Source organism: Neoarius graeffei, chromosome 13, assembly GCF_027579695.1.
Source record: "Neoarius graeffei isolate fNeoGra1 chromosome 13, fNeoGra1.pri, whole genome shotgun sequence".
In the NCBI taxonomy this organism is placed as follows: domain Eukaryota; kingdom Metazoa; phylum Chordata; class Actinopteri; order Siluriformes; family Ariidae; genus Neoarius; species Neoarius graeffei.
In genome coordinates this window covers 58681483-58707951 of record NC_083581.1, presented here as the reverse complement: position 1 = coordinate 58707951, position 26469 = coordinate 58681483, and the positions used below count along the sequence as shown (strand labels likewise).

At 42.6% G+C, this 26469-nt stretch overlaps 1 protein-coding gene across 2 annotated transcripts in view; it reads left to right on the top strand.

The window, feature by feature from the left end:
- lamb2 (laminin, beta 2 (laminin S)) overlaps positions 1 to 26114 on the top strand; it is a 73783-nt gene extending 47669 nt beyond the window's left edge. For both annotated transcript variants that reach the window (XM_060938185.1, XM_060938186.1), the window contains exons 18-34: positions 552 to 744; positions 877 to 1020; positions 1097 to 1328; positions 5190 to 5353; positions 8230 to 8454; positions 11098 to 11315; positions 11954 to 12050; positions 19345 to 19717; positions 20641 to 20825; positions 21041 to 21282; positions 21361 to 21561; positions 22069 to 22213; positions 22759 to 22966; positions 23067 to 23208; positions 23283 to 23459; positions 23546 to 23705; positions 25365 to 26114. In XM_060938185.1, coding sequence (XP_060794168.1) covers positions 552 to 744; positions 877 to 1020; positions 1097 to 1328; positions 5190 to 5353; positions 8230 to 8454; positions 11098 to 11315; positions 11954 to 12050; positions 19345 to 19717; positions 20641 to 20825; positions 21041 to 21282; positions 21361 to 21561; positions 22069 to 22213; positions 22759 to 22966; positions 23067 to 23208; positions 23283 to 23459; positions 23546 to 23705; positions 25365 to 25501 — 3243 coding nt within the window. In that variant the 3' untranslated portion in view covers positions 25502 to 26114. The remainder of the gene's footprint in view (positions 1 to 551; positions 745 to 876; positions 1021 to 1096; positions 1329 to 5189; positions 5354 to 8229; positions 8455 to 11097; positions 11316 to 11953; positions 12051 to 19344; positions 19718 to 20640; positions 20826 to 21040; positions 21283 to 21360; positions 21562 to 22068; positions 22214 to 22758; positions 22967 to 23066; positions 23209 to 23282; positions 23460 to 23545; positions 23706 to 25364) is intronic.
- The last annotated feature ends 355 nt before the right edge of the window (positions 26115 to 26469 follow it).

Here is a 26469-nt window from a genome sequence, read left to right as displayed (position 1 = left end):
CCCCTTACATGCAGTGATTTCTCTGGATTCTCCAAATCTTTGATGATATTACGGATTGTCAATGGTGAAATCCCTAAATTCCTTGCAATTGTAAGTTGAAAAAAGTTGTTCTTAAACTGCTGGACTATTTGCCCATGCAGTTTTTCACAAAGTGGTGAACCTTGCCCCATCCTTGCTTGTGAATGACTGAGACTTTTGAATTGCCGGTCAACCTGTAGAATGTTCCAAACTGGTATTTTTTGAGCATTCCACAACTTTCCTGGTCTTTTCTTGCCCCTGTCCCAACTTTTTTGGAATGTGTTGCAAGCATGAAATTCAGAATAAGTGTATATTTACAAAAAACAATAAAGTTCATCAGTTTGAACATGAAATATCTTGTGTTTGTATTGTATTCAATTGAATATAGGTCGAAAAGCATTTGCAAATCATTGTATTCTGTTTTTATTTTCATTTTACACAGCGTCCCAACTTTTTTGGAATCAGAGTTGTACCTATTTTGAAATAAAGATAATAGAATTTCCATCCTTTTATAATAAGTGTTCCTCATCCAGATTGCCCTGCTCCCTCGGTACAATTCCCTGGACATGTTTGTAGTGGGTGACCCTGCCTCTATCCTTCGGAAGCAAAGTTATGAGCGTTACCGCTGCCATGAGAGTGCGAAGAGTGTGTCCCGCCCAGCCATGAGTGAAGTGTGCGCCAAACTTATCCTTAGCATGTCAGCCATCATTAACGACGGAGCACTGCGTGAGTTACCTGACTAACAAGCAGGAAAGTGCGACGTGACTGTAACTACAGTATAATTCCATATAGCCAGACAGTTTTAATATTTATTTGTTTATTTATTTGTGTGTCTGTTGCTGTTCTTACTTCACCTAGCTTGCCAGTGTGACCCCCAGGGTTCACTCAGCTCTCAATGTGATGTGCGTGGAGGTCAATGTCCCTGTAGGCCTAATGTAATTGGCCGGCGCTGTGATAGGTGTGCTCCAGGAAGCTATGGTTTTGGTCCTGCTGGATGCAAAGGTAAGATTTACACTTTGCAGAAACATATTTTGCCACAGTTAATGTGAAAAATGCATTAATTTCTTTCTTTCTTTAGCATGTGAATGTAGTCAGGAGGGCTCTCGCAGTAAGTTCTGTGATCAGCACACAGGACAGTGTTCATGCCTGCCAGGAGCATTCAGCCAGCGTTGTGATGGCTGCCAGGCTGGACAATGGGGCTTTCCCAACTGCAGGCCATGTCAATGTAATGGACACACAGAGGAATGCCACCAAAGAACTGGTGTCTGTCTCAACTGCAGGGGCCACACGGCTGGGGACCAGTGTGAAAAGTAAGCAAAGATTGCAAGAAAGATGACTCCCATCTGAATCTCTCGAACCCCATTTACACTTACAGTACCAGTCAAAAGTTTGGACACACCTTCTAATTCAGTGGTTTTATTTTATTTTTATTAATTAAAAAAAACACTTTGTATCTTAACGTAATGATGGATGTCATTTCTCTTTCCTTAGTTGAGCGGTTCTTGACATAATATGGATTACTACAGTTGTAGAATAGGGCTATTTGCTGTATTTTTATTATTTACTATACTGTTTGATGATCTCAAAGAAATTAAGTAGGCAAGAAATTGCACTAATTAACTTTTGACGAGACATACCTGTTAACTGAAAAGCATTCCAGGTGACTACCTCATGAAGCTGGTTAAGATAATGCCAATAGTGTGCAAAGCGTCATCAATGTAAACGGTGGCTTCTTTGAAGAATCTCAAATATGAAATTTTTTTAAACACGTTTATGTTTTCCACATAATTCCATATATGTTCCATATGTTATAGTTTTGATGTCTTCAGTATTGTTTTACATTGTTTTATTATTGTTTTAAAATCGTCAAAATACAGAAAAACCGATTAATGATTAGGTGTGTCCAAAATTTTGACTGGTACTGTATATTAAGGTGGCAATAACATATTAAAAGAAAATATCAGGGGTTTTTCCCATTCCACCTGTCAGAATTTTTAAGCAATAATATTTTAAGTTTAATAGTTAATTACTAATTATTTAATTTAATAAAGAAGTACATGATTTAGATCACATGACAGTGACTTATCTGTATTTGGGTGAATCCCATGTAGCTTGTAATTTGAACATATACTGCACAGAATAGCAGGGAGAAACCATTACTTAATTGCGTACAGTCATGAGAAAAAATAAGTACATCCCATGGAAACTGTAAACTTTTCTCAACATTTTAAAACAAGCAAACGTTTACCCCTCTTTGATACAATGCCTAGAGATAAAGGTGATTTACTCCAACAAATGACACATAAAATTGACATTTTGTACTCATTCATAATTTAAATCAGTCAAAAAAGTAAGGACACCCTGGAAAAGGTAAGTATACCCTTGGCTTCAGAAGCTAGTATTGCCCCTTTTAACAGAAATAACTTCTCGTAGGCGTTTTGTGTAATTGTCCACCAGTCTCTCCCATTGGCTTGCTGAAATTTTTTGACCACTGTTCTATGCAAAATTCCTTCAGTTGTAAGATGTTTGAGGGTTTTCTTGCATGTACTGCCCTTTTCAAATCTCCCCACAATATTTCAATGCAGTTCAAATCTGGGCATTGACTAGGCCATTCCATAACCCTCCATTTCTTTTTCTGAGCCATTCCTTGGTGGATTTGCTAGTGTGCTTAGGATTATTATCTTGTTGAATACTATTCAACTTCAACTTTTGAACAGATGGCCTCACGCTATCTTCATATATCTTGATATGATTCAGAATTCATAGTTGAATCAATGAATGCACGCTTCCCAGTCCCTGAGGCAGCAAAGCAACCCCAAGCCATAACATTTCCACCACCATGCCTCACAGTCGGTATGAGGTTCTTCTGAAAAGCTGTCTATGACCTGTGCCACACATTTGATTCATCTGTCCAGAGCACGTTATTCCAAAAGGCCTGGTCTTTGCCTATACAGTATGTTCATTGGCAAACTGGAATCTTGCTTTAACATTCCTTTTGGACAGCAAAGGCTTTTCCTGGCACACCTCCCATGCAGGTCAAATTTGTTCGATCTTTTTCTGATTGTAGATGTACTGTATGCACTTTCACACCAACAGCTGCAAGAGTTACCTGCAAATCCAGTGATGGAATTTTGGGGTTCTTGGAGACTTCTTTTAGCATCAGACGGGCTGCTCTTGGGCTGAATCTGCTGGGGCAGCCAGTCCTGGACAAATTGGCAGCTGTTTGAGAGCTACGCCACTTGTAGATGATTTTTCTTCCAGTGAAATGATTTATTTCTGATAATTTAGAGATGTTTTTAAATCTCTTTCCAGATTCATAGGCATCCACAATCTTTTTTTTCCCTGAGGTCCTTAGAGAGCTCTGTAGATTTTGGCATGATGACACCACACACTTCAATAGCAAAGAGAACACCAGACACTAGATGTCAAGTTTAAATAAAACAGGTTCCACCAGGAGGTTCTAATCAATGGCACCTAATCTGGAACAGCTGGTTCTAATTTTATGGACTTGAAAGTATGATAAATGTAAGGGTATAACTACTTTTTCCAGGGTATCTTTACTTTTTTTTTTACTTTTTTTTAATTTAAGTTATGAATGAAGGGCGGCACGGTGGTGTAGTGGTTAGCGCTGTCGCCTCACAGCAAGAAGGTCCGGGTTCGAGCCCCGTGGCCGGCGAGGGCCTTTCTGTGTGGAGTTTGCATGTTCTCCCCATGTCCGCGTGGGTTTCCTCCGGGTGCTCCGGTTTCCCCCACAGTCCAAAGACATGCAGGTTAGGTTAACTGGTGACTCTAAATTGACCGTAGGTGTGAATGTGAGTGTGAATGGTTGTCTGTGTCTATGTGTCAGCCCTGTGATGACCTGGCGACTTGTCCAGGGTGTACCCCGCCTCTCGCCCGTAGTCAGCTGGGATAGGCTCCAGCTTGCCTGCGACCCTGTAAAACAGGATAAAGCGGCTAGAGATAATGAGATGAGTTATGAATGACTACAAAATGTTGATCTTATATGTCATTTGTTGGAGTATATTACCTTTATCTCTAAGCATTGTATCAACGAGAAGGAAATGTTTGCTTGTTTAAATATGTTGAGAAAAGTCTACAATTTTCATGGGATCTACTTATTTTTCACATGACTGGATGTAGCGCACTTATACAGGGAATAGGAAGGAAAAGACAAAACTTCTGAATACTAAATAGAGAACACAAATAAATACTTGAGTATTCAAATTATTCACCCAGCTCTACCATAATTTTTTTTTAAAAAGTCTACGACATTTTAGTCAGATTTTAAATGACCTCTCCTTCTCCTCCCATTACTGTAAGTCATAACACACATGGTCCATGACAGCTGAAGTCAGTGCCTTTAAGGAAATTATAAACAAATGGAAACAAGGAGCAGCGCAAGAAGTTGATGGTCAAATGGTTTGACATAATTCGTATGTTCACGTATTACAAGCAATAATATCAGATTTCAATGTGAGTAAATGGAAGCACATTTAACTAAGTGTATAATTTCAGGATACAGTCCAGATACAATACACGTGAAATAAACAGAAAACTACTGACGTAAAAGAAGGCAGTTTGTGTCTGGTGCACTGAATTAATTTAGATGTGAGTTTGACCCACCTTGTCATAAAAACACAATTTTGGTTGTTGACAACAGATATTTGTTAAAATGCAATGTGATAATACCAGATATTTCCAAAGGGTTCACAAGTTGGTTGTGGATTATTTAACTGAGAACTAAGCGAAAAGCACTGTCGCCTCATAGCAAGAAGGTTCTGGGTTCGAGCCCAGTGGCCGACGCGGGCCTTTTTGTGTGAAGTTTGTATGTTCTCCCTGTGTCTGCGTGGGTTTGCTCCGGTTTCCCCCACAGTCCAAAGACATGCAGGTTAGGCTAATTGGTGGCTCTAAATTGACCGTAGGTGTGAATGTGAGTGTGAATGGTTGTGTGTCAGCCCTGCGATAACCTGGCGGCATGTCCAGGGTGTACCCCGTCTTTCGCCCATAGTCAGCTGGGATAGACTCCAGCTTGCCTGCGACCCTGTAGAACAGGATAAGCGGTTACAGATAATGGATGGATGGATGGTAAGCAAAACGTAATATATAGGTAGAAGGTCATAACCTACTTGAAGTCATGTATTGCTGTAACCAGCATTTTTTTTTTATTCCAGGTGTGCTAATGGATACTATGGAAACCCAGTGTTGGGTTCAGGAAGCAGGTGTCAGCCATGCCCTTGTCCAGATGGACCGGAGAGTGGACGTCACTTTGCTGCCTCCTGTTACCAAGACAACCATAGCAGACAGGTGGTCTGCAACTGTAAACAGGGCTACACCGGTGCGTTTTCCTAATCCTCAGATCTAAAGAGTAGGAATTAGGTGCACTTTTTTGTGATTACAATAAAGACATTTGTATCAGAGGAGGTTGTGACAGCGGAAATTGTGGTGGGTGGTGCTTGATGAAATGTTAGTTAGCAAATATTTCTGAGAGCCCAACTACATTTGCATTTGTCAAGGTGCAATGATCACAAGGTATAACCCTTGTTTTGGCTTTGGACTGAAGTAAAATGATTCTCTGTGTTATTTACCTTCACCCTTCTTGAATATACACAGGAATTGTTAAGCGCTCAGGAGTGACTGTCCTCAAGCGTGAGTAGCCCTGGAGATCCCCGCACCCTACCCTCACCTGTGTTAATCACCCCCCACAATTATTTCTTCCCAACCTGTGCATGGCTTCAGCACCCAACCCCTTTATGGTGCTGTGCCAGTAACACATGCAATTTAATTACACAGAGCCCCAGAGATTGAGTCTATGGGATCAGTATTGACAGTCAAGTGTGAATGTGCATGAATGGAACTGTAGCCCCTTTACCTGAGGCTACATCCACACGACAACGGCAACGAGATTTTTTTTTTAAATATCGCGTCCACATGGGCAACGGATCAGTAAAATTTCAGGTACATATGACAACGCAACGCTTGCTGAAAACGATGCAATACACATGCCACACCACTACGTGCGCTGTAAGACGGTCCCATCAGAGACACCAGAACAATAGAAGAAGTAGACGCATGCGCATAAACCCCTTCTTCTGTAGCATTAGCCACATACAGTTTTGATTATTAATCAGTAGCGTAAAACAAAAGACGCGGAAAGAGGAATGAATGGGGGTAGATGGAAGCCGGTACGCCAACATTCTGATATCCTCCAGAATTCTTTAATGGTCCGGAATAAATTGAATGCTACATGTTGATGGATTACTTTGTTCTTCTACGCCCTTTTTGAGGAATGTATTGTCGGACTTAAACCAACATCTGAAGAGGTGAGATCGCTCCTTTTTTTCCTATGCTTGCTGGCGGGATTGTTTTTGTTTTTGGAAAGTGCACGGGCAGTGCGCGGTTTTGGTTATACTGCTTCCGCAGTGTTTGGACTAAAGACTCTGCCCTAAGGGCTATTCTCTCTCTCTCTCTCTCTCTCTCTCTCTCTCACTTTGTACCATTACACAATAAATATTCACAGTGAAAATATTTTGTAAGCGTGTTTCATGAACCAAGTTATAGGATTTGTTGACAACTCGCATCGAGTTCGTTACACTTCTACCCGGCGTGAAGCACTGACAGTCATGTGGTTGTGACGTCATCGTAAACAAATCCGTTCTACTCATCCAGACGACTTCACAACGGCGCCTTTGCCAGATTTTTTCACTCTGGAACCCGTTCTCAAAAGATTTCGTTTTGGGACACCCAAAACACCGGTGCCGTGTGGACGCCAGGCCGAAACGATAAACAATTTTATCAGATTCACCTGAATCCATTGCCGTGTGGACAGGGCCTGAAACAGTGTTTGAAGCAGTGAAGCTTTCACTTGCAATTGCTGACAATTGCCGAGTGTTGCTCTGGCTGTTAGGCATTTAGCAACTAGGTACATGATTATTTTCATAGGGCTACTTCAAACACTGTCTTGGTTAAGGTCAGTGACATTGTTTTACTCATGTTGATTCTATATAACGTAAGCTGCTTTCCAGGAGGTAATTTTTGACCTTACTTATTTTATTTTATTTATCCTTCATTTAACCAGGGTAAATCACATTGAGACAGAAGTCCCTTTTCCAAGTGAGCCCTGGCCAAGAAAGGGCAGCACCTAGCTATAAAAACGCAATACAACGCACAAAGGAAATAATGAAGTAAACAAAATAAGGAAAATATAACAGCAACAATCTAGAAGCATTCACAGTGATAATTTAGAGTGTTTGCAACACAAAGTTTGAAATCTGAAAGTAGAATGCGTACAGTACATCAAGTTTTAACTGTTTCTGAAGTTAAAACTTTCTTCTAGATCTAATGACTGCATTGGGCTGGGAAGACACTGCGCTTGTATAACTAAAGCTGATATTTTCTGGACAGTGTCCTTTTAAGACATGTCTCAGGTTTTAAAACATTAAAATGGCATCCATATAATACCCTCTTCCTATTTAGTTTAGATTTCGAAAATGTTTGCTCTCCAAATTTGTATGTCAAAGAGTGTAATTTCCAACTAACAAAACCACCCATTGGACCACTGTATATAATTATAACTCATTTTGCTACATGTCTGTGAACTGGGCTCCAAATGTGCAGTATATACTTTAACAATAGCATTCCTGATAAACAGGAACATCGTATATTCCAAATAAAGTTTTGTATTTTGGCCAATCAGATCTTCTGTCAAATTCAGATCCGATCAGCAACTCCTTGCTTCATCAGAGGAAAATACCAGGAATGTCTTCTCGTCTTATGAAGCTTTTCTGCTCTGTTTCATTTGAAAATCATGCCTTCATTGTATCTGCCAAAAAGACTACAAAGGAGCTTTGGTGTTTTGACTAATAAACAGATTCCTGCTAGCGTAATCCCATCCATGCTTATCTCTGCTGTTGTAGAAGTTAGGAACTGGTTCAGAAGGATTTTCTGCATGAACTTCATTTTATCTATTTGTTCACGTTTCTTTTTTGGGGTAAGGTTCATTTGATTTTTAAATGTAAAACGTCATTGACCTAGGGCATTAACTGCTCTCTTATACGTCATAAACAGGACATTTACACTACAAATACCTTAAGTTTTGAAACGTATCCCTTCAAGGTTGTTCTCTAGGGAAAAACATGCTTGGAAATCATGCTTTTAAGTGTGAACATCTAATAGCAGTGTTTATTTCTTCTAAAGTAACTCTGTAACCACTAGGTGCACGCTGTGAGGACTGTGCCCCTGGTTACTATGGTAATCCCTCTCAACCTGGTGGCCGCTGCCAGCCATGTCGCTGTAGTAACAACATCGACATATCAGATCCTGAGTCATGTGACAGGCGGACTGGGGAGTGTCTCAGATGTCTCTACAACACTGAGGGACCTGAGTGTGCAGTGTGCAAGAGTGGCTACTACGGGGATGCATCTCGTCGCAACTGCAGGAGTGAGTAAAGTAGATTTTTCAATTGTTCAGTGGTGCTGGATTTGCCATTTTGTTGCTTTGTCTGAAATCATGGTGTAGGAAATTTAGTGCACTTGTAAAATCCCACACCCAGTAAATATTGTAGGAATGCTGTCTATGTCTACTATTTGAAGCCTGTTATTGACAGTCAGTCATGTGATGTGTTGGATGCAACTACAGTGGACCAACAATGGCAAGATCTCATCTCATCTCATCTCATCTCATCTCATTATCTCTAGCCGCTTTATCCTGTCCTACAGGGTCGCAGGCAAGCTGGAGCCTATCCCAGCTGACTATGGGCGAAAGGCAGGGTACACCCTGGACAAGTCGCCAGGTCATCACAGGGCCGACACATAGACACAGACAACCATTCACACTCACATTCACACCTACGGTCAATTTAGAGTCACCAGTTAACCTAACCTGCATGTCTTTGGACTGTGGGGGAAACCGGAGCACCCGGAGGAAACCCACGCGGACACGGGGAGAACATGCAAATTCCGCACAGAAAGGCCTTCGCCGACCACGGGGCTCGAACCCGGACCTTCTTGCTGTGAGGCGACAGCGCTAACCACTACACCACCGTGAACAATGGCAAGATGTGCATGATAATTCTCATCTCATTATCTCTAGCCGCTTTATCCTTCTACAGGGTCGCAGGCAAGCTGGAGCCTATCCCAGCTGACTACGGGCGAAAGGCGGGGTACACCCTGGACAAGTCGCCAGGCCATCACAGGGCTGACACATAGACACAGACAACCATTCACACTCACATTCACACCTACGGTCAATTTAGAGTCACCAGTTAACCTAACCTGCATGTCTTTGGACTGTGGGGGAAACCGGAGCACCCGGAGGAAACCCACGCGGACACGGGGAGAACATGCAAACTCCGCACAGAAAGGCCCTCGCCGACCACAGGGCTCGAACCCAGGACCTTCTTGCTGTAAGGCGACAGCGCTAACCACTACACCACCGTGAACAATGGCAAGATGTGCATGATAATTCTGTTAATGGTATTACATGTTATTTTACCATTACAGAATCATGTTCAAGCAAGCCATGTAATGTGCGCTGCCTGGCCAAAAAAGTTGTCATATGGATTTAAATAAGCAAATACGTAAGCACCTTTGATTGGATAATTACTGCAGTGATTAATATGTTTCAGCTGGCAACAGGCCTCTTAACTCTAACTGATGCTTCTCATTTCTTTAACAACCATGTCGGAAAACATATCCCGTGGTCATGGAAAAGATGTTACTGTGTTTCAGAAGGGCCAAATTAAGGACCAAGTTATTAGCCTCCATCAAGCAAAGAAAACAACTAAGGAGAGTGCTGAAATTACTAGAATTGGGTTAAGAACTGTCCAGCATATTATTAAAACCTGGAATGATAGTGGTGAACTGTCAGCTACGCAGAAGAAATGTGGTCAGAAAAAAATCTTGACTGACCTTGACTGGAGATCACTTAAACACTTGGCGAAGTCGAATTGTAAAAAATCGACAGTAGAACTCATGGCTATGTTTAATAGTGAAAGTAAGGGCATTTCCACACTCATAATGTGACAAGAACTCACAGGATTGGGACTAAACAGCTGTGTGGTCATAAGAAAACCACTTGTTCGTGAGGTTAATTGGAAGAAAAAAGGCTGCAGTTTGCTAGGGAGCATACCAGGACTCTGGAGCAATGGAAAAAGGTCATGTGGTCAATGGGTGCGTCAGGATAAGAAGGGAAGCACATGAAGCAATGCATCCATCATGCTATTGTATAAGCCTCTGGATGCAGTGTTATAATCTGGAGTTGCTTCAGGTGGTCAGGTTTAGGCTCAGTAATGTTATGTGGCAATAAAATGAAGTCGGCTGAAAGCTAGAACGTACTGAATGACCGCGTTATCTCATCAATAGATTTTTTTCTTCCGTAATAGCACAGACATAAAAGTAGGGCTCAAATTGTGAAAAAGTGGCTTGGGAAGCATGAGGAATTATTTTCACATGTGAATTAACCTCTGAAAGTCTTTGGAATATGGTGGAGAAGATGTTACCAAGTGGTTCGACTCTCCCATCGTCAAGACAAGTTCTCAGCAAAATTAATGCAACTCTGGATGGAAATAAATGTTGTGATGTTGAAACAGTGCCACACCAAAAGCACATCATTCAGTTGGTTGGGTTCAATGCCCAAACTGATGATCACATCATCAGTTTTTCTTTGGCTAATCAGACACAAGGTACGCCACCACTCTTGCCAGAGCGGTTGGGGGTTAGGTGCCTTGCTCAAGGGTACTTAAGTCATCCTGCTAGTCTGGGGAATCGAACCAGCAACCTTTTGGTCCCAAAGCTGTTTCTCTAACCATTAGGCCATGACTTCCCCCTAAAGCACATCATAAACAAAGCTAAAGGTGGTCCAACGAAATATAAGTGTGTGTGAGGGTTTTTTTTTTTTTTTGGCTGGGCAGTGTATAAAAACACTTACTTTAAATCACAAATGTATTTCTTTATAGCATGTTAATGATATAGGGAGTAGTGTGTAGAATGATGCCTAAGACAGTAATTAAATACTGCACTCTGTCACACTCATCATTTCGCCACTCATACATCTGCTTATGCTACTTTTTGTTCTTTTCCCCAGAGTGCACTTGCAACTTCTTGGGTACAGAGCACAGTCAGTGTCTATCCCGAGATGACTGTCTGTGCCAGCGTGCCACAGGACAGTGCCAGTGTCTGCCTCATGTAATCGGACTCACCTGTGACCACTGCACACCAAACTACTGGAACCTGGCCAGTGGCCATGGGTGTGAACCCTGCAACTGTGACCCTTACAATGCCTACACTTCAGCCTGCAATGAGGTACCTGTTTCTCCCTGCTTCACTAAATTATTTTTAGTATAAATACACAGGTGATTATAAAAAAAATTGCACGCGTTGTTTGGTCAAGAAATTCAGACTATTTCTCGATAATCACCTCGAGCGACTCGGCAAAATGGCTGCCGATTGCTTTGTCACCGTAAGTGAGGAAGAATTACAAATTATGAAAGAAAATGCAAGCTTGGTCTAAAACTATTCAAATGTAAGGTGGACTTGTGATTAATTTTATCTATTTCAAAACAATTTTATGTGAGTCGGCATAGATAAGTGACAAGTCTGCACCGCACCATTATTACGTGTGCATGCCACTTTTAAAGTTTGAAATAAGTAATTTTTTTAATACGACTGTTTTTTTTTAATCATTACCTGTGTATTTATACTAAAACAATTATCTGCCTCAGGCTCAGTAAATATCGGTGAATAATAACTTGACTTTATCTCGGTTATTATTCACCGATATTCACTGAGCCTGAGGTGAATAATTGTTAAATAATAATAATTATCACATTTTGCTTTTGGGTCTAAATACCTTGGTGTTTTAGGTGTTTTTTAGATCAGTGTGGTTTCAAAACAGTTTCTTTTGAGACACGTCATTCTTTTCAGCATGCTGTCTTTCACAGTTCACAGGCCAGTGTCAGTGTCGTGATGGCTTTGGTGGAAAGACTTGCAGGGACTGCCAGGAGAACTTCTGGGGTGATCCCAGAATCCTCTGCAGAGGTATCCTGTGTACACTGAATTAAATGGAATATAGTTCTCTTACGAGAGCTGCCCTTTTTGTGACCAATGTCTGTCTAAATTTCATTAGTAGTAAAATAATGCCATTTTAAACAGTTATTTGTATGACCAAAAGACAGGAGTTACAGCATCTCAACTCTATTTCATTAGAAATGTTACTTACATTGAAATCGTCGGCGGCAGCGGCTGTCTACCGCTAGTGACGATGACTGCTTCATTAGGACGCGAGGCCTGCACTAGAGTGACAGAGCCATCCACAGCGGTGGCATGAATGGCCTGGGTGAGCTGCTATGGAATGTCTGGTTTCGTGAGCTCTCGTATACTCCCTTTGATGCTTGTCTTCAATTGCGGACACTGAGCTTTTAACTATGCTTCGTCATGTTGCTCTATCCGAGCATCCCTTTCCCACATCTGATCGATAACTCCAGCATTCTTCATGTTCCTCTTCAAGACATCTTTGTACCTTAGTTTCTGTCCTCCTTGTCTCCTCTTTCCTCAGCTCAGTTCTCCATAGAAAACAGCTTTGGGTAGTCGCGTGTCAGGTATGCGCCAGATGTGTCCAGCCCAATGAAGTTGGGAGGCTGTGATAAGGGCTTCCACACTTACTGTTTTGGCTCGCCTGAGGACTTCTACATCAGGGACCCTGTTCTGCCATCTTATTTTGAGGACTTGACACTCTCTTGTACTCTCTCTTGGGGATCAAGGGTATACGAACTACTCCCTACCACCCGCAGACAGATGGTATGGTCGAAAGGTTCAACCAGACACTGAAGGCAATGCTCCGGAAGTTTGTGAGTGACACAGGAGCTGACTGGGACCAGTGGCTGCCTTTTCTCCTCTTTGCCTATAGGGAGGTCCCGCAAGCGTCCACAGGATACTCACCATTTGAACTCCTCTACGGTCGCCAGGTGAGGGGTCCCCTGGATGTCCTCCGAGAAGCATGGATGGGAGGGGGTCCTGCGGCGCCAGTCAACATTGTCAGTTATGTCCTTAAGATGCGGGATAAGCTGGAGGAGCTGAGCAGTCTTGCCCATGACAACAAAGAGCAAGCCCAGTCTAGCCAGAAGTCCTGGTATGACCAGACTGCCCGTAGTCGTACTTTCAATCCAGGGCAGAAAGTCCTTCTCCTGCTCCCATCATCAGAGAGCAGTCTTCTCACCAAGTGGCAAGGCCCCTACGAGGTCCTTAGGAAAATGGGCCCCGTGACTTATGAGGTCGCCATGCCGGACCGCCGCAAGCCGAAGCAAGTGTTCCACGTGAACCTGCTGAAGGAGTGGGTGTCTCGGCCTCAACCGGTCAGCGACGTTATGTGGGCTTGTGCTGTGCCTGAGGAGGAGGAGCTGCGGGAGCAGTATTTTCCCACCAGTGGAGGTGGAGCTACTCATCCACCGATCGACCACCTCTCCAGCTGTCATCAGGCGGAGCTTCAGGGCGTTATCCCAGAGGGTCTCTTCAGGGAGGAGCCAGGCCGGACGTCAGTCATCAGCCATGACATCCAGCTGACAGCCCCAGGTCCCATTCGCCAGACCTCCTTCCGGGTGCCTGCACGCCTGATCCCCGCCTTGAAGGACGAGGTCCAGTCCATGCTGGAGATGGGAGTCATCGTACCGTCCCGCAGCCAATGGTGCAGTCCCGTGGTTCTAGTCCCAAAGAAAGACGGAGGGCTGCGGTTCTGTGTGGACTTTGCAAAGCTTAACGCCATCTCCGCCTTCGACCCCTATCCGATGCCGCGTGTGGACGAGCTGGTGGAGCGGCTTGGGAAGGCCATTTATCTGAGCACCCTCGATCTGTGTAAGGGTTATTGGCAGGTACCCTTGACACCCCAAGCTCAGGAGTTGACTGCTTTCCGCGCACCCACTGGTTTGTTCCAATTCACCACCATGCCGTTCGGCCTGCATGGAGCTGCGGCCACTTTTCAGCGGCTGATGGATCAGTTGCTGAGGGGGGCGGAGTCCTATGCCGCCGCCTACATCGACGATGTCGTGATTTACAGCACGTCATGGGCGGAGCACCTGCAACATCTGGCCGACGTCTTCCAGCGCATCCAGGCTGCCGGGTTGGTGGTTAACGCCAGCAAGTGCCAGCTCGCCAAGCCTGAGGTGTGCTACTTGGGTTACATCCTAGGTGGTGGTACCATCAAACCCCAGGTCTCCAAGGTGGAGGCCGTACGCAGCTGTTTGCCACCCACAACAAAAAAGGGGGTGCGTTCCTTCTTGGGGTTAGTGGGGTGGTACAGGAGATTTATCCCGGATTTCTCCACTAGAGCCTCCCCACTAACCGATCTCACAAGAAAGTCCAGCCCTAACAAGCTTGTCTGGACGGAGGCGTGTGACAAGGCCTTTCAGGACCTAAAAGACAGTTTGTGTAACAGCCCCGTCCTGCAGAGCCCTGACTTTGACCTGCCCTTCACGGTCCAGACTGACACCTCTGGATTGGGGCTGGGGGCCGTGTTGCTGCAGGGAGAGGGGGAAGATCGGCAGCCTGTCATTTACATTAGCCGTAAGCTTTTTCCACGGGAGACTAGGTATTCTACCGTGGAGAAAGAGTGTCTTGCCGTCAAGTGGGCACTGGACACTCTTAAGTATTATTTGATGGGCAAGGAATTTGTGTTGGAGACAGACCACCGGGCATTGCAATGGCTGGATAGGATGCGGGACAGTAATGCACGCATAACCCGGTGGTACCTGTCTCTTCAACCCTACAAGTTCTCTGTGCTTTACAAACCTGGGAAATGTAACGTGACTGCAGACTTTTTGTCCCGCCTCTACGAGGAGGGCCAAACATAAGTTGGGGGGTGTGTGATGATGCGACCCATGAGCGCACCATCACGGCATCTGCTATGGCAGCTGCCATTGAAAGTATGTACTGTTATTTTCCCCATTCAAACTTTTCCCGCATTGTTATGATGGTTCATGGACTTTATAAACTGAAGTACGTGAGTTTTAACTCTTTTTATTGTGCATTGTGGTATTGTTAGTTAGCATGGGTCGACACATGTTTAGCGTAACAACCATTCACGCACATAGTGTTAAAATACATTACATTCCACACATATCAACGTACACACAAACAACTTAGAAACGACGCTTTGTCAATATGTTTTGTTTCTTTATTTATTGTGCCTAGTCATAACATGCAGCCTTAATGAGTACAAACGAGTGGTTTTTAAGTGTTTAAGAACACCAATCAATGTTCATTTGGCATTTAAAAAGCTCCATGTCTTACCGGTGGCAGTGCTTCCTGGTTGTGACAAAGGGTTGCGTGATGGTGCTGAGGATGTTTTTATTATGGGGCACGGTCATGTGTGCGCGTCCTCGCGCCCTTGCGGTGACGGTTAAACGTGTAAGATATCTGAATAGTTGGTATTGGTGTACCTATATGTATATGTATTTGTGTATTTTTTGTAAGGCCTGAGAATATGTATTTTTTTATAGCGCTATTTTAAAATGTTTAAATTAGTTATTATTGAGTGCCTAACTAAAAACTCTCTTTGCTTTTTGGTTTAGGCAAGTGCATTGGCCAACTATAGGGAGGAGACAGGTATCATTTATAATGGTGATGTGTTCAGTTGTTGGGAGAGCCAGGTAGAGACAAGACCTGTGTTTATATTGCTCTGTCCTACACTCAGCTGTGTGAGTACATTGATTTGGATTGTGCTTTCTTGAGCCTTAGGCTAGCTTATCTTTTTGTTTGTTTATTTTGGCTCCACGTAGCCGGTTTATTTTCTGTATGTTTGTAAATATTGTATAGTTATATTTTTCTGTATTTTTGTTTTGGTTTATTTTAGTTAGTTATTGGCCTCTGGCTCATTATTTTATCTGTGGTGTGCAAAAATAAAAGGCAAAAACGTCATCTTTTGCCTCCTGCCGTATCTGTGTGTTAACTTCTAAGGCCCCCGACACCCTGCTCCATAACATTTCCTCCGATCGAAACCTTCCCAGACATGTTCTCATGGACGAGCTTAATGAGCTGTATCAGTCTTTCTGGGCATCCATACACTTCTAGTATCTTCCAAAGCGTCTCTCAGTCAACAGTGTCAAAGGCCTTTGAGAAGTCTACAAAAACCATGTACAGAGGTTGACGTTGCTTGATGGCTTTCTCTTGGAATTGTCTCAGGGTAAAGATCATATCTGAGGTAGATCTGTCAGCCCTGAAACTGCACTGACTTTCTGGAAGTACATCTTCTGAGATATTTTTAATTCGGTTTAGAACTATCTTGGCCAGAATCTTGCCTGCAGTGGAAAGCAGAGATACGCCACGGTGGTTTCCACATTCGCTCCTTTCTCCTTTCTTTTTGTAGATGGCCACAATTAGTGTATCTTTGAAGACTTGGGGAAGACACATGTTCTCCCAACATGCGTTGTAGTTTTAAGAGTGCAGCTGTTAGGCTGGGGCTGCCTCGCTTCAACACGTCAGCTGGGATGCCGTCTTGGCGGGGTGCTTTGCCCCATCTAGTATCCTTGAGTGCTTTCTCAAGCTCATCTGATGTGATGGGTACACACAGATCTTCTCTTGTTGGTCTCCTTTCAAGCCAGCGACATGCCTCAGGATCGGCTGACCCTTGCTGGTTTAGGAGATTGTAGAAATACTCCTTCCACGTTCTTTTTATGTCTTCCAGATTTGTGTGGAGTATACTTCCATCAGCACTTTTCACTGGTGCCACTTCATTGCTTCTTGGTCCATAGAAAGTCTTCAGCCCGGCGAATAATCCATGATATTCCTTCCTGTCTGCCAGGTCCTGTAGTTCCTCAGCTTTCTTGCACCACCATCTGCCTTTCATGGCTCTGATTTCTTGTTGCACTTTCGCTTTAATATCTTTGAAAGCTTTCATGCTTCTGTCGGAGTTCTCTTTTAGATGTAGGTTATAAATTTTGCAGTTTTCTTCTGATAAAGCTTGGATAGGATTGGCCTGTTCTTGAAACCAGTCTGGTGTACTTTTCTTCTGCTGTCCAAGTATATCACTTGCAGTTGTGTACACAATATCTTTCAGCCGTTCCCATATGTCCTCAACATTTTCTGTATCTTCTTGATCAGGGGCATTTTCCTGTAGAGCAGTTGTAATAGCTATTTTGAGTTTGCGCCGTGTCTCATCATTCTCCAACTTGTCTATGTCTAGTTTCTTATTTGTTGTGGAGGCTGCTCTCTTGCGTCTAGGAAATACAAGTCTGAGTCTCAGCTTTGATTGAACCACTATATAGTGGTCTGTTGAGCATTCAGCTCCTCACATTACCTTTGTTGACAGAATCCCTTTCATGTTGGATCTGCAAGTCACGACATAATCAAGGAGACGTAAGTGTTTAGATCTTGGGTGGCACCAGGTGAAGTCATTTTTGTCTTGTTGGCGAAAGTAGGTATTAGTGATGCATAGTTCACACTGAGTACAAAAGTTGAGCATGAGTTCGCTATTTGTGTTCCTATTTCCCTTGCCAAATTTCCCAATAGTACCTTTGTATGTTACGTGATCTTGCATTGAAATCTCCCAGGAGCAGACGTTTCTCTATTTGAGGTACCCTGTCTACCACATCAGCTAATTCGTGATAGAAGGCTTCTTTTTCTTCATCAGAATAGGTCATGGTAGGTGCATACACATTGATCAAGTTTAAGTAGTGATCATTCCCTGTGGGTACACGTAAACTTGTGATTTGCTCAGATGTTCCCACTGGTAGTGATGGCAGTTTGCCAGCTATCTTATTCGAAATGGCAAAATAAATTCCTATGGTTTTTCTTCTGTCCATATTCCCACTCCAGAAGAAGGTATATTCGCTCTCTTTCACTTGTCCTTGACCTTCAAGCCTTGTCTCTCAGAGTGCAGCAATGTTGATGCTGTAGTGATCTAGTTCCTTAATGATCAGAGCTGTTCTACACTCAGGTCTCTTATCATTGTCCAAACATGGTGCAGACATTCCAAGTCCCAATTATCAGTTTCATATTCTTCATCTTTCTACTGCTATTATGGAGACCTGCTGGCTGTGGTGAGCCAGCCAAGGACTGGGTAAGCTTCTTTACCCCACCTTTTCTAGGGGCTTCCCTTTCCAGGACAGGCAGCGCTTTCCCTAAATAGGGCTGCCTGGACACCTGCAATGCTGCCTCAACCCACTGTTACCCAAAGCTTCAGCTGGGCTGTGACCATCAAATGCGAGCCGCCTGTGTGTAAAGTTCCTGCTAGCAACTTCCAGCTTCTCAGAACTGCTGCTGTCACATTTACTCCATCGCCACAGGGCTTTCCTATTCTCCTCTCCTAATGAAGCGTCTTGCACAGTAAGGTAAGACAAACGATGTTGTGCCCCCATCATGTTGTCTCTCTGAACCTTCAGACCTGATGCCAAGTGGTACATAAAAAGTGCCACAGACCTGATGGGTACGGAAGTTGCCCTGCAGTGACAACTGACTTGCCAAGTGATGCCATCCATTGGCCATTTGAGTGGCTCTTCCGCATGCCATCTGGTGCTGTGCCATTGACCCTGTTGGGTTCATCTGCCACATTGCACTGAAAAGCGCCCTGCTGCCAGCGCCTTATTGGTGATGTACTGTTTAACCCATAGCTGGACCCCAGGCAGGTGCTACCACTCTGAGTCAGAGTGGACCTCAGAGCAATGGTGATTAAGGGGTAACTCCACTTTCCCCAATACTCAAGTCCTCCCGGACCTAAGACTCACCACCGGTTGCAGTTTAAAGTCATACCCAAGACTAGGAATGACAGTATAATGCATTATGGATAGAAATGGAGAATAGAATAGGATAACTTAGGAGAGAATAGAATAGAATGGAATATGACAAAATAGCATGCAATACATTAAGATAGAACGTAGAGAATAGAATGCATGGTCACAGAACAGAAGAGAGCATGACAAAAAAATAAGAATATAGAATAGGACAGACAGTTAGGACAATATAATAGAATATATTATAAGAGAACAGGAGGGAATATGACAGAATAGAAAGCATTTTGAAGATGCAGAAAAGAATATGACAAAATGCTACACATATTCTTTTTAGTTTGTAGAAAAGAATAGACAGTGATGACAATACAACAGAATAGTTTAAAAGAAAGAAGGGTATGACAATAGAATTGAAAGCATTATGACGATACAGAATAGAATACAACAAAATACTATACATATTCTATATAGAATAGACAATTATGACAATATAACAATACATTATAGGAAAAAAAAGGAGTGGAATATGACAGAATAGAATGGAATAGGTTACACTGAAATAAGCAACAGTCATTACTAAAACTCATTTCAGATTTTCTGCCTCTCTCCTTCTGCAGCTTGTGACTGTGACCCTCAGGGCATTGAGACCTCCCAATGTGACCGTTTGACAGGTCACTGCACTTGCCGGAAGGGTGTATCGGGTGTCCGTTGTGATCACTGTGCCCGTGGCTTCTCAGGCACTTTTCCAGCTTGCCAGCCTTGCCACCAGTGTTTTGGGGACTGGGATCGCATTGTCCAAGATCTAGCTGCTAGGACTAAGGCCCTTGTAGCCCGGGCTCAGGAGATACAAACCACAGGCCTGACTGGAGCCTATGAGAAGCATTTTAAGAAGCTGGAAGAGAAGCTGGCACAAGCACAGGACATTGTTAATGCCCGTAACGCCACTGCTGAAGCTGTGACCAAGCTAATGGGCATGATAGAGTACCTCAGGTACAAGATTAATTTATTGTATAACTAAATTGTAATACAGAGTTTAAGGTATTACAGTTTGGTCAATTTCCCAGTTCTATCTATTTTCTGTTTTAAAAAGACATGACAAAGCCAAAATCAGAAAAACATTCCCAAATTTATTTATTTATTTTTTTCCATTATTGAGAAGCACCAGACAGGGAATGTATGGGGGAAACACTGGGAACTAATTGGCTAATAATTATCATGTTATACTAACTCTGACCACAAGGGGCAGCAGATTTTTTTTCTCTCTCACTTTATAAGAACAGGTGAAAAAATAGTGTAGTGGTAACTGGCTAACATTTTGGTGAGACAAGATTTGAGACTGCATCTGCCTTTTATGGTGTGCAAACAGGTATTGCCGTCTTGCTGTGGAATTACTAAAGATTGATTAATATTTGCACTATATCAAAGTCCTTCCCACACCATGTGGTGGCGCCGATCTCCATTTCCGTAGCCCTCAGTCTCTCACCTATTACATAGCTAGGGTTACAGTGGGGGGCTAGTCCTCTGGTAACCGCGAGAGTTTGACTCCCCACTCGCATCTGTATTGCAGCGAGCCTTGCCAGACAGCAGTAGGTACCATTTTTATGATGGTCTTTGGTATGACCCGACCGTGAGTAGAACTTGCGATCTTCCGATCGAGAGGCGGACAAGCTAACCACTAGGCCAACTCGCGGTATTTGCACTATATAAAATACTATAAAGTGCAGCCTTCTGCTATTCTTTGATAGGTCAGTGAGTACAGACCACAAGAGAAGCTAGACATTCTTTTAAATGAGCTATAATTATTAGCAGTGGTTCTGTTTCACCTGCTTTCTGATTCATGAACATTCAGGGCTTCTGTACTTGGGTAACAGCATCATAAACTTGAATACCTCTTTGGTGCTTTGCTCTTCTAGGTCTCGCATTGGTGAGACAACAGACACCTTGACCCAGCTGGAGGGAGACCTAACTGTAGTGCAGGACAGCAACTATGAGGCCAGCAATCAGCTGAGCTCACTAGAGCGAGAAGCCAAAGAACTCAACCTCAGCTCCGAGAGGCTCAACAACCAGCTTAACATCCTCAAAAATTCCAACTTTTTAGGTTACCCATTATACCATTGCACTGGTCCTAGTTAAAAAACATTAACCATAGCTTAGCCATATTAACCTCTTTTACTATGTGTCCATATGACACCTGTCCATAATGCCTGAAGTCTGACCATTCTGAATGTTGCTGATGCCTGCTGCAATTTAAGATTCTATTGAATGTTGGTTAGAAAAGATGTTGAAACTCATGACATTTGACCTGACCGACAGGTGCTTACGATAGCATCCGTGCCTCTTACAACAAGTCACGTGATGCAGAGCGACGCACCAACCAGTCCACTACTGACATTCCAAGCACTGTAAGCCAATCAGCAAACACCCGCAAGAAGACAGAGCAACTAATGGCAATAAATAAAAATGACTTCAACCGTAAGAATGCTGCGAACAAGCGAGCCCTCACTGACCTGAATACAAAAGTCCAGAATCTGGATATAAAGAAGATCAATGAGAAGGTAATGGGAAACTACTGATGGAGTCTCTCTTCACATGAACATGAATAATTCAATGCTAATATCTTGTTACTCACTCAGGTATGTGGAGCTCCAGGTGATGTCCCATGTTCAGAGAGCCCTTGTGGTGGTGTTGATTGTCGTGATGATGAGCGCAGACACTGTGGAGGGCTGAACTGTAATGGAGCTGTTGCTGTGGCTGACAATGCCCTGGAGAGATCCAAACATGCAGAAAAAGAGCTCATTAAAGCCATGGGACAAGTGGGGGACCTTTTCAAGCAGGTGTTTCATGTAGCCTGTAGTACTGTTTTGTTATTGCATAAGTTCACTTGTTGGCCTGATGGTGCAGCAGGTAGCATTACCACCTCACAGCTCCAGGGTCCCTGGTTTGATCCTGAGTTCAGGTTACTGTACATGTAGAGTTCCATGTGTTCTCCCCATGTCTGTACGGGGTTCCTCCATGTTCTCTGGTTTCTTCCTACCTCTCAAAAACATACTCTTAAGTGGATTGGTTATTCCAAATTGCCCTAGTGAATGTGTATGTGCATGGTGCCCTGTGATGGACTGGGATCCCATTCAGGGTTTTATTCATACCTTGTTCCCAGGATAAGCTCAGGATTCTACCAGAAACTGAAGCAGTTACTGTATCTAAATGAATGAAGGAGTGAATGAATGAAGGAATAGGTGTACTTGTTCTCACCTAAATTTGACCAGTATCACTGTGTCAGATAATAAAATGAAGAGATCACAGTGTTTCAAGGAACTTAAACCATTTTTTGGCTAATTCAGGTGGCTGATGCCAAAACAAAAGCTCAGGAGGCCAAGGATAAAGCCCAGGCTGCTCTGATGAAAGCCAGCGATACCAAGGACAAAGTGGAACAATCTAACAATGACTTGCGTGACCTCATCAAACAGATTCGTGCCTTCCTTATGCGTGAGTCTTTGTCTCCAGTCATTAACTATGTATATGACATGTACTTGTCACAATTAAATGACAGTTTACAATCAGTCTCTACAGTGACCCATCAGATATGGCAAAGCAACGACCTCTAATTATTTTTAACAAGCTGCACTCAAAAGCTTTATAAACACTGACAGGTTTGTCACTGCTTCAGGGTTCACTTTAATTCTATATTATTATAAGGTGAAAATCGCACTGAGAGTACATATATAATCAGTTTGTGGTTTGCTTATTATGTACTGTGTCTGCAAGAAAGAATAGAGACAAATAGGATTACGTTCTACAACACCTCTAATGAAATTACACTCCAAAAAAACAAAACCTCATTCTACAAAGGATGTTTCTGAACATCATACCACATGCAGAGCGAACGTGAACAAGTGTTAACATTAAAATATGGGCTTAAAAATACAAATTGATAAATTTAGGCACAAAAGTTATAGTTTAACCAGTTTTTTTTTTAAAGTTAACTCAAACAACTAATATTTAGGTAAGTTGACTGCATGTTTGAATTACAGAAGAGGGAGCTGACCCAGACAGTATTGAGGCTGTGGCAAATCAGGTTCTTGAGCTGTCTATTCCAGCCTCACCCCAGCAAATCAAACACCTCGCTGATGAAATAAAAGATCGTGTCAGAAGTCTGTCCAACGTCGATGCTATTCTTGACCAAACTCAGGATGATGTGCGCAAAGCAGAACACCTACTGACGAAAGCCAGAAATGCCAAGTATGTGCGTGCGTGTGTGTGTTGTTATGTAAGATGTGTAGTTTTAGATTAAAGGTCCTGATGTTTGTTTGTTTTTTCCTTTTTTTTTTGGTTTGTGCAGGAATAAAGCAGACAGAGTGAAGAACACAGCAGACAGTGTGAAACAGGCACTCGATGGTGCTCGTAAAGCCCAGGCAGCTGCTGCGAGGGCTATACAGAGAGCAAGGGATGACATTGGCATGACTGAGGACCGATTGGCTCAGGTACAACTTCATAAGACTTCTGTTTAAGTTTGAGCCTTGATATGTTTAGTCTGACAAACTTCCTCAATCCACAGATTCAGTCTGAGACATCGGCTAGTGAAAAAGACCTGAATGATGCCATGAACAAGCTGGGGCATCTGGGACATCAGATAAAAGCCTTAAAGGCCAAACAGGCCAACAATAGCATGGTTGCAGCTCGAGCTAAGGACACTGCCACCATGGCACAAAACAAGGCTAATGAAGCAAAACAGGTATGTGTGTGTTTTGTACTTCACTTTATTGATGTTTTATGTACCAGATTTCCTCTCATACTAAGATTGTCCACTGTCATGTTCAGGATCTAGATGGTGAACTTTCAGATAAATACCGCACTGTTCAAGATCTAGTTGGCAGGAAGGCAAGCGCAGTGCAGAATGCCAAGAACAAAGCAGAGCAACTAAGAGGTGAAGCAAAGCAGCTGCTTAAGGATGCTCAAGACAAACTGCATAGACTAGCAGGTGAGTGAGAGAGAGTAAATTCAGGTACAGTAATTCCATTTTAATGTAACCAATTTTAATTGACAGATCAGTTCCACCTTTACTTCGCTTGGGTTTTAAATATTGTCTTCCAGAGATTCCAAAACAAGTGAGATAAAATCAGATTTAAAAAAAAGTTTGTTAAAAAGATATATAGAATACAAGAACAAACTATTAATTTACACTTTAGTCAACCAATAACACCAAAAGGCCAGAGGTTAAAAACAAGTTTAAAAGTTTCCTACGGATCTGGGTATTCCTGGGTACAGTTCATGAATAAACCTATTAAAATCTGTCACATGTAGGGAGATTGGTAGATCAGTGATTTTAAATTTCTTCAAATCGCAACTAATGCATCAACCACAAAGGCCATGACACGGCAGTGTGATGATATTTTTGTAGATAAAACAGAAATTGAACACACACAGGCAGATTTGAAAGTGTAATCTACTCTTTCTGAAAAGAATCGACTGAGAAACATTAGGCACTTGTGTATTCTGTCTCAACATTTCCAAAGCAACACTGTGCCGGTGCTGTCCTTCAGCAGTTATTGTTACATTTTCATTGTTAAACATGATGTGAAAAATGTTAAACATGGCAGTCATTTCAAGATTATACATCAAATGAAACCAACATAAACGAAGTTTAATTTAGGCAATTAACAATCAGCTTAATATCTGGCTACTTTGTAAGTTGTTTCATTATTACTTACTGTTGTGTTATGTTTACATGAACTTTTACATTTATTAATTTGTCAGATGCCTTTATCCAAACTGAATTAAGACAGGACACATTCCACATAAACCTCATTGTCATCATTCATTTATCCGTACTCATTTATTCTTTTCAACACTGAATAAGTAAAGTTAGAGGAAAGTGATTTGCTGTCACCCGCTTCAGGATCTGCTAGGCTAACAAATATAGAAATAGAAATAGAAACACTTTTATTGCCAGGTGTGTGGACACACACGAGGAATTTGACTCCGGTTCACTTACCTCTCATAGTACAAAAACAGATAAAAAAAGCATATACACAAAATAAACAAACAAACAAGCAAACAACAACAACAAAAATAGGTGCATAGTGCAAAGTAATCCAGGTAAGTCAAGTATGGAATAGTTAAATAAATATAAAGTATACAGTGTGCACAGAATGACGGTATAAGTGTTCAGATATTTTACAAGTGATATTACTGATATATGAATGTGGATTTTAGCTGTTCATCACAGAGACAGCCTGAGGGAAAAAACTATTCTTGTGTCTGGTTGTTTTAGCATACAGTGATCTATATCGCCTCCCTGAGGGGAGAAGATTAAACAGATTGTGACCAGGGTGTGATGGGTCCGCAGAGATGTTACCTGCCCGTTTCCTGACTCTGGACAAGTATAAGTCTTGGATGGAGGGCAGGTTGACACCAATAATTTTCTCTGCAGTCCTTATTGTCCGTTGCAGTCTGTTCTTCTCCTGTTTGGTGACCGATCCAAACCAAACAGTGATGGAAGAGCAAAGAACAGACTAAATGATGGCAGAGTAGAATTGTGTCAGCAGCTCCTTAGGCAGGTTGAGCTTCCTGAGCTGGTGCAGAATATCAACTAGATGCAAGCTACAAACTAACTCCAGTTTTTGGTGTGTTTTCATAGAACTTGAGAAAGACTATGAGGAGAATCAGAAAACGTTGCAGGCCAAAGCCAGGCAGCTTGATGGCCTGGAGGACAAAATGAAGATGATTCTGAATGCCATCAACAAGCAAATCCAGATCTACAATACCTGCCAGTAAACTGCCTGCCAGTATCTACAAGAGCAGAGGATACAAAAGTGGCTCTAGTCAAGACTTTGAATACTTAGGACAAGCACTACTACTTATTATTATTATTATTATTATTATTATTATTATACATAGTAGTATAGTAGTAGTAGTAGTAGTAGTAGTATTTCTTAATTATAATAAACCAGCAATGATGTTCTGATATTGGCCAACATAACATACAAGACATATCTTTTGTGAGGTAGATTTTAGCAAACTGGATCTGTAAAAGACAGAGGTTGGAAAAATGCAAAATAATGAAGGCACCCCAGCTGTTGCCAAGCTTTCTCATGGAAATTCTTCAAAGTTCTAAGCCATACCTGATACCTGATCGCTCTACTTCTCAAGAAATTAACAAGAACAGTAAACTGCTCATAAGGGAGATCCCTAGAACGAAGTTGGCTAACAAATGAAATCTGCTTTCATCATGAATCATGAAGTGATGCAATCCTCTATAGCAAGGTGTGAGCTATACTGGAGGCGCTACTTCTGTAACAGTCTTCTTCTTTCAATACTTACTACTCACTGTTTGGAAAAAAGAGATCAAATGAATTCATCCTCAATTCATTAAATCAATTCACTCTCACATCCTAGTCCAGAGTCATTAATGTTTTACTAAAGTCAGGTCTCTAATCGGGTTTTGGAGGGAAGGAAACTGCAGAGGATCTGGCCATCCCAAATAAATTGCAGTAACTAATAGTGCCTTAGTCATTTATATATTTAATGTTATTTAATGGCGGCACGGTGGTGTAGTGGTTAGCGCTGTCGCCTCACAGCAAGAAGGTCCTGGGTTCGAGCCCAGCGGCCGGCAAGGGCCTTTCTGTGTGGAGTTTGCATGTTCTCCCCATGTCCGCGTGGGTTTCCTCCGGGTGCTCCGGTTTCCCCCAAAGGCATGCAGGTTAGGCTAATTGGTGGCTCTAAATTGACTGTGAGTGTGAATG